Here is a 12,675-nt window from a genome sequence, read left to right on the forward strand (position 1 = left end):
AGCCAAGACTACACCATTGCAATTCAGTCTGGGCAACAAGAGCGAAACTCCATCTCAAAAAATAATAACTCTCACTTCCAACTATATGTTGGATGTCCTACCAGTACTTCAAGCTCACTATCACATGTTTACCTACCAAGTTCATTGCTTGATCCTCCTACTGGATCCAAAAAATCTATTTCACAGAAATAACCCAAGTACCTTAGCTGCTCTTTCCTTTCCTGGCACTAAATTCATACAGTAAAATGGCTGCCAAATATCTACAGTAATGCCCTTAATCCAAATCTACAAACTATACCAAGAACTGCATAAGTCAGGCTCATGTTAAAATCTACAACAGAATTTCAAAATGTGTATCTGATATGTGTAGTTAAAAATAAACAGTGCTCACTTCAGCAGCACATATACTAAAACTGGAAAGATAAAGAGAATATTAGCACTGCACCTGCATAAGGATGACATGCAAATTCATGAAGAGTTTCATATTAAACAACAAAACAAACAAAGTCCTTCCTTCAATTTTTGCTTAAAGAAGTCCCATAGGATTAGAGCAAAACAAGACTGGTAACTGGACGGCCATAGCCAAATAAAGACTAAAGGCCAAGATGAACTATGATGGGGAAGGAGAGGACATTTACAGCAAAGGAAATGAAGAAGCTTTCTAGAGAAATAAGACCAACAAAGAGGAAATGTGAAGAATAGTGAATTCAATTAAAAAAAAAAAAGCCGGGCACAGTGGCTCACGCCTGTAATCCCAGCACTTTGGGAGGCTGAGGCGGGCGGATCACCAGGTCAGGAGATCGAGACCATCCTGGCCAACATGGTGAAATCCCGTCTCTACTAAAAACACAAAAATTAGCTGGGTATGGTAGCGCATGCCTGTAATCCCAGCTACTCGGGAGGCTGAGGCAGGAGAATCACTTGAACCAGGGAGTCGGAGGTTGCAGTGAGGCGAGATCAAGCCACTGCACTCTAGCCTCAGCAACAGAGCAAGACACTGTCTTAAGAAGGAAAAAAAAAAAAGAGTTGAATGATCTAAGAGGCAGCAGACTGCCAGCAGGTGGGGGGAAAACAAAAGCAAAATTTGACAGTGCTTTTGAAAATGGCCAGACACTGAAAGAGCCACTAAAAGCAATACAGAGGGCTGTGGAGGAAACAACTTTAAGCTGGAACTGAAGAGTGTACCTAGAACCAGAAAAAGGAGAGTAAAAAAAGAGTAAAAACTCCCCAAAGAACAGCACTAAAAACTTGAGTTGCCAAAACCTTAGAGTGAAACCTAGAGCTATAAATAGTTGGGAGGCTAATTAACAAGTAAGCTGTATATACCTAGCAAGATTGTATGGTAAGGCCACATACATGAAATTTCCTTTGTGTGAACATAATTTATACCTTAAGTATCCCATATACTGTAGACAAGGAGTTTATCCCTCTAGTTCGCTAAACAAGTGTGTACTGGGTTGTGGGAACACAATGAGATTGGGGCTAAGTGGTAGAAATAATAAAGGAAAAAGGCCACTGTCCTAAAGGCACTGTCCTAAGGGCACAGCAGCACATATACAGACTCTGGGAAAAAACCCTCCAAACCCCATTATCTCAGGCTGCAATCACTGAAAAATCTAGCCAAAAATTTCCCGGGAGACCAATTTCTGAGAATACTATATTATGTTTATTACAAATACAACAAATATCAGCCAGGCGCAGTGGCTCACGCCTGTAATCCCAGCACTTTGGGAGGCCGAGGTGGGCGGATCATGAGGTAAGGAGATCGAGATGATCCTGACTAACATGGTGAAACCCCATCTCTACTAAAAATATAAAAAAAATTAGCCAGGTATGGTCACACACGCCTGTAATCCAAGCTACTCAGGAGGCTAAGACAGGAGAATCACTTGAACCCGGGAGGTGAAGGTTACAGTGAGCCAAGATTGCACCACTGCACTCCAGCCTGGGTGACAGAGCAAGACTCCGTCTCAAAAAAAAAAAAAACAAATACAACAAGTATCAGCTTACCCAGATAAGTAATGTTTTCAGCTAATTCACATCCATCAGCATCCTGGAAATATTTTACTGTTTCCTGGTTATTAGCACCAAGCACGTATGTCTGAATAGGAGCTAGTGAGGGAAACAGACATGACACCATATAGTTACCAGATCTGCTTTAGAACTTGAGATGTCTCTCTATAGAAAAAATACTTATATTAAAAGTAAATAGTCCATGCATTCACATTCCCCATATTTAGCAATCCTAAATGTGGAACGGCTATCCACTAAGGATATACTACACCCGACCTTGTAGCTTGATTATTTTATTTATTTTATTTTATTTTATTTTGAGACAGAACCTTGCTCTGTCGCCCAGGCTGAAGTGCAGTGGCGTGATCTCGGCTCACTGCAATCTCCGCCTCCCAGGTTCAAGCAATTCTCCTTCCTCAGTCTCCCGAAGACCTGGGATTACAGGCATGCGCCACCATGCCCTGCTAATTTTTATATTTTTAGTAGACACATGGTTTCACCATGTTGGCCAGGCTGGTCTCGAACCCCTGACCTCAGGTGATCCACATGCCTTGGCCTCCCAAAGTGCGGGGATTACAGGCGTGAGCCACTGCGCCGGATAGTCTTAATAATGAAAAGCAACTTAAATTCTTAAATACTGAAAATAATTCTTAAATTCTTAAATAATGAGAAACAACTCTGCAAGAACTCTGGCCCTTGAAATTTTATTAGAAATCATATGTTAAATAAAAATAATTTCTATACCTTTCTTGGTGCCAGTCTTATACTCCTCCCATTCAGCATCTGGGGTGGAGCCAAAGAAATTTCCTACACACAACAGCAGCTAAAATGAGTTTTTTAAACAGATATGTGAGATTTTAAAATATCAAACAGTATATAATTGATAGTAATATTTGACTAGTTATTTAATAGTTTCAAATCAGTTTTTAATTCTTAATCAATTTGCAGATTTCAATATACAATTCTTTAGCAGCAACTGTTAACAGTTACTGATTCTATGAATTATTAAATTTTGGCTCTTTGGCTGTCAAATTCAAGTTAGAGATGGGTAAGAGAGAGTCAAGGAACTAAACTTTTAAAATAAGTTAGAATTCAAGTGCTCCTCAAATTCCCAGTCCCACTCTGCCACTCATGGCTCTCTCCACATATCCTTCCCTGGAATATACAGTCACATAGAAATAGATCTTTAAAGAATCCCCATGTGAAACAAAAAAACTTAAAATATTAGAAACTCTGAGAAATACAGGGCATAAAAAACACATTTCCTGCCTGTTGTCTTTACTCAACCTTTAACCCAATGAACAAATTATCCTCATACCTGGAATACTCTCTTCTGTACTCTTAGGAGTTTACAGTCTAGTTGGCAACCATACACAACATTCATATAGAGCTTTTAAGCTTGTGATGGGTTGGTATATATGTTACCTGACTTAATCCTCACCACATTTGTGAAATAGATCTGTGCTTCCCAAACCCAGAGGTCAGAATCACTTAGGGAAGTGTTGCTAGTCTGTTTTCAGTTTTTTGTACAGTGATAAAGTAACAAGATTCAAATTCAAAAAATATAAAGATCAATAGTAAACAGTAAATAGGTCTCCCTCCCCCAACCACTCAGCAGCTACTAAGTTCCTATGCTCATGAAGGGAACTCAATTTAACAAAAATGGTATGTGCTCAATCAAGACTTAAAGGAGTGCAAACTTTATTTTTATGTGTGACTACAAAGGTAAAATTAAATTCAGTAAAAACAAACATCTTACATCAAAGTTTCCACTTTTCTTCTGAATTGCTTGAACTCTATTGAATAAAATATCAAACTTTCCTTCAACATCTCCACAAGCCAAGCTGCAAACAAAGAGATAAACATTATAGCAATTCAGGAAACAAATGGGCCTGCCGGGTTTGGTATATACTAGTCTTTTGGATTAGGCAGATACATGATCTAGTCTCTCTGCAGTTACCTTGCAAGGTTCAGTGCACGTAAACCACTAGGCAGATCCACTGAGGGTCTCACCAACACCTCCCACTCGCCATATCTAAAATTTAGCTTATCACTTACTCCACAATTGAGCCAGCTTCTTCTCCTCACTCCTAAGTTTTGTGGACATGTCTATGACTGACACGGTCAACAAGAGTCAAAAATCCCCCACCCAGTCACCAAGTCCCATCAATCCCTTTTTCCAAACATCTTTCACATTCATTCTATCCTTCTTATTTTGACTCCTCCTATCTTAGTACAGGGCTTCAGTCATTCATTTGATAAACAGGTACTGGACACCTACCATACGCTAAGTACAATATGCCAAGTATACTATGCTAAGAACATGTTAGCAGTACAAGGTGGAGGAAGACTCAGTTTAAGCCTCAAAGAGTTTATAATCAGGGAAAGGAAGACACTCTAATCGTTATAAATTTATAAGAAAAGGGTTACAACAGGAGGTATGTGTGAAGTGTTATGGGGCAGGAAGTAGAAAATGGCAAGAGGTGACATTGGTAAGGTAAACTGGCCCTACGTTGTGAAGTGACTTTTACTATCATCTCATTTCTGAGATTTTCTAATTCTGATTTATGTGGTTTTTCCACGGCTTATATCATTTTCTTAATGTCTTTTAACTCATCTTGAAACATTAAAATTTTATTGTTTTGTGAGTGTCTCTTTCTGGCGTGCTTTTATTGTACACCTCATCGAACTTTTTTTTTTTTTTTTTTTGAGACAGGGTCTCACTCTGTCACCCAGGCTAAAGTGCAGTGGCATGACCTTGGCTCACTGCAACCTCCACTCCACTCCACTCCACCCTGCCCCACCCCGCCCCACCCCGCCCCACCCCCTTCCTATGGCAGAGGAAGAATCAGACAAAAATACAATGCATCTAGTGTTAGATTCAAAGTAGAGAATACACTTATGTTTCCTCTAATGTCTTCTCTTCTTCCTATCCATCCTACAGAAAGTAGTCAGTTTAATGTTCTTTCCTCAAAACATTAAGAGGTTCCCCACTGCCTATAGAACCACAGCTTTCCACAGGCCCTGACCTGTCATCTTTCTAGTGCTTTCTCCAAGTTTTCTTAACTGAAACCTTACTTACTGGCAATTTGATTACTCTCTGCCTCTGTTCCACTCTACCCATCCTGAATCTAAGTTTTTCCCATCCTTCAAGGTTAGCACATTTCTGAAGCCTTCCTGGCTGGCTCAGAAGTCATCCCCTTCTCAAAAACTCAGAAAACCATATTACAGCATTTCAGAGCAAGCTTTGTCATAAACTAATATGACTTTTATTTATATTTTGAGCACCACCTCCTCTAGGAAGTCTTCTAGTACCTATCAGTTACCAATTTCTAGTGTTCCCATAGGATCCTGCATTTCTTCCATCACAGCAGTTGTCACATGGAATTACCATTGTCTCTGGGAGATCCACTGTCCAGTTTATACATCACCAGGTGCCTCATCTCCTCATCTGGGCCCTTTTCCAGTGTTCTCTATCCCACTGAATAAAGATAGAAATCTATGACCCAACAGGGCCAACTCCTTTTCACTCACAATTAAACCATCACAAGCCTTGTTGATTTTACTTCCTTAATAAACCTTGAATCCCTAAACTATTCCTCTGTCATCACTCTACCTAATCCCAGCTGTTCTCAACTTTGGCTCTGATTTGTTCTCCACATTGCAGACAGAACTGCTTTCCAAAATGAAAATTTGATCATGCCAAAGCGTTCTTAAGCATTTCAATAACCTTTTTAGGTTAAAGACAAGAATACAGTTATGTGCCAGATAACAATGTTTCGGTCAACAAGGGACTACATATATAATGGTGGTCCCATAAGATTATAATGCAACTAAAAAATTCCTATCGCCTAGTGATGTCTAGCCATTTGTAACATCATAGTGCAATATATTACTCATTTGTTTGTGGTAATGCTGGTATAAACCCACTGGGCTGGTGGTTATAAAAAGTGTAGCACATACAGTTATGTACAGTATATTTGATAATGATAATAAACAACTATGTTACTGGTTTATGTATAATATTTAGCATGCTATGGCCGGGTGCAGTGGCTTACGCCTGTAATCCCAGCACTTTGGGAGGCCAAGGCGGGTGGATCACAAGGTCAGGAGCTCGAGACCATCCTGGTTAGCACAGTGAAACCTCATCTCTACTAAAAATACAAAAAATTAGCTGGGTGTGGTGGCGGGCTACTCGAGAGGCTGAGGTGGGAGAATAGCATGAACCCATGAGGCAGAGCTTGCAGTGAGCTGAGATCGCGGCACTGCACTCCAGCCTGGGCAACACAGCAAGACTCCATCTCAAAAAAATATATATGTATTTAGTATGGTATGCTCTATACTGTTATTTTAGAGTATACTCCTACGTATTTAAAAAAAAAAAAAGTTAACTGTAAAAAAGCCTCAGGCAGGTCCTTCAGAAGTATTCCAGAGGGCACTGTTATCATAGGAGATGACAGCTTCATGCATGTTATTACTACTGAAGCCCTTCCAGTGGGACAAGGTATGGAGGTGAACAGCAGTGATACTGATGATCCTGACCCTGTGTAGGCCTAGACTCATGTGTGTGTGTCTTAGTTTGCAACAAAACAAGTTTAAAGCCAGGCACAGTGGCTCACGTCTGTAATCCCAGCACTTTGGGAGGCTGAGGCAGGAGTGTAACTTGAGCCCAGGAGTTCAAGACCAGCCTGGGTAACACAGCAAAACCCCCCCTCTACAAAAAATACAGAAATTAGCCAGGTGTGGTAGCTTGCACCTGTAGTCCCAGCTACTTAGGAGGCTGAAGTCGGAGAATCACTTGAGCCCAGGAGATTGAGGTTGCAGTGAGCCGTGATTGCACAACTGCACTCCAGCCTGGGTGACAGTGAGACCCTGTCTCCAAAAAAAAAAAAAAAAAAAGTTTAAAGGGTAAAAAGAAAAAAAAAAGTAATAGAAAAAAGCTTGTAGAATAAGGATATACAGAAAATATTTTTGTACAGCTGTACAATGTGTTTTGTGTCTTAGCTGTGTTATAACAAGAGTCAAAAAGTTTTAAAAAACTTAAAGTTAATAAAGTAAAAGCTACAGTAAACTAAGGTTTATTGTTGAAAATAATATTTTAATAAATTTAATATAGGTGAAGTGTACAGTATTCATAAAGTCTACAATAGTGTAAAGTAATACATTCCCTCACCTCTTACTAACTCACTCAGAGAAACTTTCCGTTCTGCAAACTCCATTCATGATAAGTGTCCTACATAGGTGTGCCCCTTTTTTTTTTCCTGTATACAGTATTTTCTTTTTTTCTTTTTCTTTTTTTTTTTTTTGAGACAGTCTCGCTCTGTTGCCCAGGCTGGAGTGCAGTGGTGTGATCTCAGTTCACTGCAACCTCCGCCTCCCAGGCTCAAGCCATTCTCCTGCCTCAACCTCTCCAGTAGCTGGGATTACAGGCGCCCACCACCACACCCGGCTAATTTTTGTATGTTTAGTAGACACAGGGTTTCACCATGTTGGCCAGGCTGGTCTTGAACTTCTGACCTCAGGTGATCCACCCACCTCCGCCTCCCAAAGTGTTGGGATTACAGGCATAAGCCACCACACCCGGCCAGGTATTTTCACTGTACCCTTTCTACATATAAATACAAAAATACTTACCGTTGTGTTACAATTGCCTACAGTATTCAGTACAGTAACATGATGTACAGCTTTGTAGCCTAGGAGCAACAGGCTATACCATTTAGCCTAGATGTACAGGAAGCCATACCATCTAGGTCTCTGTAAGTACACTCAAAGATGTTCACACAATGACGAAATCGCCTAACAACTCATTTCTCAGAACATAACCCTGCTGTTAAGCAATGGATTACTCTTATTTCCCAAGGTTCAATCCTAACATTCTTGGGAAGCCTTCTTGACTCCTACCATTAAGCCAAATAGCCCTCTTATGCACTCTCCCAGAACCACGAATATTTTCTTCCCAAAAGTTACCACTATTGCAATTTTTTTTTTTTTTTTTTTTTTTTTGAGACAGGGTTTCAATCTGTCACCCAGCCTGGAGAGCAGCGGCACGATCACAGCTCACTGCAGCCTCGACCTCCCCAGGCTCAGGTGGTCCTCCTGCTTCAGCCTCCCAATTAGCTGGGACCACCACGCCCGGCTAATTTTTTTTTTTTCTGTATTTTTTGTAAAGACGGGGCCTTGCTATATTGCCCAGGCTGGTCTTTAATTCCTGGACTCAAGTGATCCTCCTGCCTCGGCCTCCCGAGTCACTGGGATTACAGGCGTGAGCCACTGCGCCTGGCCCTATCACTATGGTAACTTTACATTTATCTGAATTTCTTTTTTTTTTTAGACGGAGTCTCACTCTGTCACCTAGGCTGGAGTGCAGAGGTGCAGTGTCGGCTCACTGTGCAACCTCCGCCTCCGGGTTCAAGCGATTCTCCTGCCTCAGCCTCCCAAGTAGCTGGGATTACAGGCACGCGCCACCACGCCTGGCTAAATTTTTTTTGTATTAGTAGAGACCGGGTGTCACCACTTTGGCCAGGCTGGTCTCGAACTCCTGACCTCAAGTGCTCCGCCCGCCTCAGCCTCCCAAAGTGCTAGGATTACAGGCGTGAGCCACCGCGCCCAGCCATTATTTGTTTTGCTTTTTTGTTTGTTTTGTTTTGTTTTGAGAGTCTCGCTCTGTCGCCCAGGCTGGAGTGCAGTGGCGCGATCTCGGCTCACTGCAACCTCCGCCTCCCGGGTTCAAGCGATTCTCCTGCCTCAGCCACCGCGCCCGGCCCATTATCTGGATTCTTTAGTACCTGTCCCTCTAGACTACACGCTCCATTAAAGCAGGAACTCCATCTGTTGCAACACCTAGCACAGCGTCCGGCACACTGCAGTTCTTCAATAAATACTTGCTGCATGAAGCCCTCTCTTCACCACCACCCCCTCCCCTCCTCCCCGCAAAAAAAAAAAAAAAAAAAAAAAAAAAGCCCCAGGGAAGGGTCCCTATCTACTCTGTCCACCACTGCCCAGGGCCCATCAGTAGGCCCAATGGCTATTAGGCGAATAAATAAATGGGGTCAGGAGAAACGAAGGGGAAAGGATGTGTCAGAAGCCAGGACTGCCCCCTAAGATGGAGAAGGCCTAACTCTGGGAGCTTCTGCCTCTCCCAAGGAGCGTCGCCAAGAGAAACCCCCTCAGAAGCGAAAAGGGCCAGGAAAAGACGTCAGCCCCGGCCAGGCAAAGACATCACCTAAGCTCCCCAGCGGCCCCGTGTCTCTCCGCCTTTTCCTTCCCCCTTCCCGTCATGGGAAAGACTCCCGCCCGTGTCGTCACCTACACACACGAAAGAGACACAGAGAGAGAGGCTTCCATTCACGGTCACTCACAGGCGCAGCGGTTTCTGTGCCATCTGTCCGAATAGTGCGGGTTGTGAGTGCCACCTAAAATTGGGAATGCGAACCCGCGCTCCCGGAAAAATGCGACCGCGCAACAATCAGACGTCAGCGCCCTCCAGCCAATAACGGTTCACTTACTTACGGAGACCGCCGAGGGACAGAAGCCTCTCTCAGGTGTTTGCGCCTCAAGGAAGAATCAAGAGGGAAAGGGAGGAACGAAGGGAGAAAGAGGAAGTGACCCGAAGGATTCCAACTACGATTTTTTAAATTAAATTTCAGAGCACTTGAAGCGAATGAATGGCTAGGAAGTACAGAGCACAATGTCGGGTTCTAACCTAACCTAACCTAACCATATCGGTCTAGTGGGCAAGACAGACACCCTATCCACTTTTTTTGTAAGTTTTTAACCTATCACGCCCATAATCCCAGCACTTTGGGAGGCTGAGGCGGACGGATCACTTGAGGACGGGCGTTCAAGACCAGCCTGGGCAACATGGTGAAACCCCCGTCTCTACTAAAAATACAAAAATTAGCCGGGCATGGTGGAGAATTGCTTGAACCAGGGAGGCGGGGGTTGCAGTGAGTCAAGATCGCGCCATTGCACTCCAGCCTGGACAACAAGAGCGAAACTCCGTCTCAAATTTGGAAAAAAAAAAAAAAAAGTTAAAAGAATAACGGCTATTACCTTGATTCAGTAAGTCTCAGCATGTTGCTAAATTTGCTTGTGTTCTCTTTCAAAGTGCCCAAGCCCTTCCATCCTCACTGAATCATTTGAAAGTAAAGTGCAGGCCGGGCGCAGTGGCTCACGCCTGTAATCCCAGCACTTTGGGAGATCGAGACCATCCTGGCTAACATGGTGAAACCCTGTCTCTACCAAAAAATACAAAAAATTAGCCGGGCGTGGTGGCACTCACCTGCAGACTCAGCTACTCGGGAGGCTGAGGCAGGAGAATCGCTTGAACCCAGGAGGCGGAAGTTGCAGTGAGCTGAGATCGCGCCACTTCACTCCAGCCGGGGCGACAGAGCGAGACTCCGTCTCAAAAAAAAAAATAAAGTGCAGACAACAGGAATACATCTGCATTCATCTCCTAAGATTAGGACATCCTCCTACATAACCGTAATACTATTAACACAGCTAAGAAAATTAACATTAATTATTCAATAATATCACCTAATATACATCCATATTTAAAGTTCTCCATTTGTCCCCCCAAATTGATTTTATATTTGGGACTTGTTTTGATTCAGATCCAATGAAGTTTCACACTTGCATTTGGTTCTGTCTCTATTTTAATCTACAAAAGCCCTCCTACCTATTTGGTTTTAGTTTTTGTAATACTGACTTTTTTTAAGGGTTCAGGCCAAGTGGTAGGAAACAAGTGTGTAAGGAAATAGAAATGAGAGAGTTCCTGACGACTGAGGGGAAGGGAAGACTCATCAAGGGCATCTAAATAATTCAAAATTAATAAAACATAAGATTAAAGAAGAACTACAGGCCAGGCACAGTGGCTCATGCCTGTAATCCCAGCACTTTGGGAGGCTGAGGCGGGAGGTTCACTTGAGAACAGGAGTTCGAGGCCAGCCTGGGCAACATAGCCAGACCTCGTCTCTACTACAAATTTAAAAAGAAAAAAAAAAAAAGTTAGCTGGGCATGGTGGCCGTATGCCTATACTCCCAGGTACTCCAGAGGCTGAGGTGGGGAGATCACTTGAGCCCAGGAGATGGAGGCTTCAGCGAGCTATTACCTTGACACAGCACTCCAGCCTGGGTGACACAGCAAGCCCTGTCTCAAAAACCAAACAAAACTACAAAGTTCTGGCTTTTCCCACAGCCTACAAGCCTTTTTTGTTTGTTTCTTGCCTCATAAACACTGATGGCTCTGCTTTGCTGGCACGTAAGAATGCATTTGTTCCTACTCTTTGGATAATACAGCACTGCCCAGGAGTGGCACTCAAGACTGAATCTTGAAGAAGAGTAGAAGTTTGCCAAACATGAGCAGGTAATAATTCCCAGAAGAGGATACAAAAGTAAGACATAAAAACTCATCGGTATTGAAAAATCAAAAGACTCTACGAGAAAGACTGTTAGAAATAATAAACGAATTCAGTAAAAGTTTCAGGATACCAAATCAACGTACAAAAATCAGTAGCATTTATATGCACCAACAGCAAACAATCTGAAAAAGAAATCAAAAAAGCAATCTCATTTACAACAGCTACAAAGAATATAAACTACGTAGGAATCAATTTAACTAAAGAAGTGAAACATCTATACAAGGAAAACTATACAATACTGATGAAAGAGGACACACACACAAAAAGGAAAGATATTCCACGCTTAGGGATTAGAAGAATTAGGCGGGCAGATCACGAGGTCAGGAGATCGAGACCATCCTGGCTAACACGGTGAAACCCCGTCCCTCCTAAAAATACAAAAAAATTAGCCAGGCGTGGTAGCGGGCGCCTGTAGTCCCAGCTACTCGGAAGGCTGGGGCAGAATGGCGTGAACCCGGGAGGGCAGAGCTTGCAGTGAGCAGAGATCCAGCCACTACACTCCAGCCTCCAGTGCGGGCGACAGAGCGAGACTCCGTCTCAAAAAAAAAAAAAAAAAAAGACAACACTAGCTAAAGCAATTTACAGATTCAGTCCAATCTCTATCAATATACAAATGGCATTGTCTACAGCAAGGATCCCCAACCCCCGGGCTATGGACCAGTACCCGTCAGGAACCAGGACGCACAGCAGGAGGTGAGCGGTGGGCAAGTGAGGATAACCGCCTGAGCTCACTTCCTATCAGATTAGCGGTGGCATCAGATTCTTAGAGAGGCTGGAACCCTATTGCGAACTGCACATGCGAGGGTTCTAGGGCGCTGCGTACCTTACAAGAATCTGATGCCTGATGATCTGAGGTGGAACAGTTTCATCCCCAAACCATCCCCCCATCCCTACATTCAGCTCTCTTTTTCTAATGTAAATGTCATGTAGGAGCGTTTGTTTTATTTTGTTTGTTTTGTTTTTGTTTTTGTTTGAGAGGGAGTCTCGCTCTGTCGCCCAGGCTGGAGTGCCCTGGTGCGATCTAGGCTCACTGCAAGCTCCGCCTCCCGGGTTCACGCCATTCTCCTGCCTCAGCCTCCAGAGTAGCTGGGACTGCAGGCGCCCGCCACCACGCCTGGCTAATTTTGTTTTTGTATTTTTAGTAGAGACGGGGTTTCACCGTGTTAGCCAGGATGGTCTCGATTTCCTTGACCTCGTGATCCGCCCGCCTCGGCCTCCCAAGTGCTGGGATTACAGGCGT

The 12,675-nt window shown here is 43.3% G+C and overlaps 1 protein-coding gene and 1 non-coding gene across 12 annotated transcripts in view; one reads left to right on the top strand and one right to left on the bottom strand.

The window, feature by feature from the left end:
• The window catches only part of CWF19L1 (CWF19 like cell cycle control factor 1), a 36,474-nt gene extending 26,061 nt beyond the window's left edge, over positions 1-10,413 (bottom strand). For 3 of the 11 annotated variants that reach the window (XM_054521587.2, XM_054521586.2, XM_054521585.2), the window contains exons 1-4: positions 9,323-9,399; positions 3,773-3,857; positions 2,758-2,836; positions 2,011-2,112 (exon numbers count right to left, since the gene is read on the bottom strand). In XM_054521587.2, the coding sequence (XP_054377562.1) occupies positions 2,011-2,112; positions 2,758-2,836; positions 3,773-3,857; positions 9,323-9,357 (301 nt within the window). In that variant the 5' untranslated portion in view covers positions 9,358-9,399. 11 annotated transcript variants of the gene reach the window in all.
• LOC112135274 (U6 spliceosomal RNA) lies at positions 384-490 on the top strand. The gene has a single exon (XR_002916577.2). It is a non-coding gene; the product is annotated as a U6 spliceosomal RNA (small nuclear RNA).
• Positions 10,414-12,675: the final 2,262 nt, after the last annotated feature.

The sequence above is a fragment of the Pongo abelii genome, chromosome 8 (assembly GCF_028885655.2).
Source record: "Pongo abelii isolate AG06213 chromosome 8, NHGRI_mPonAbe1-v2.0_pri, whole genome shotgun sequence".
Classification (NCBI taxonomy): Eukaryota; Metazoa; Chordata; class Mammalia; order Primates; family Hominidae; genus Pongo; species Pongo abelii.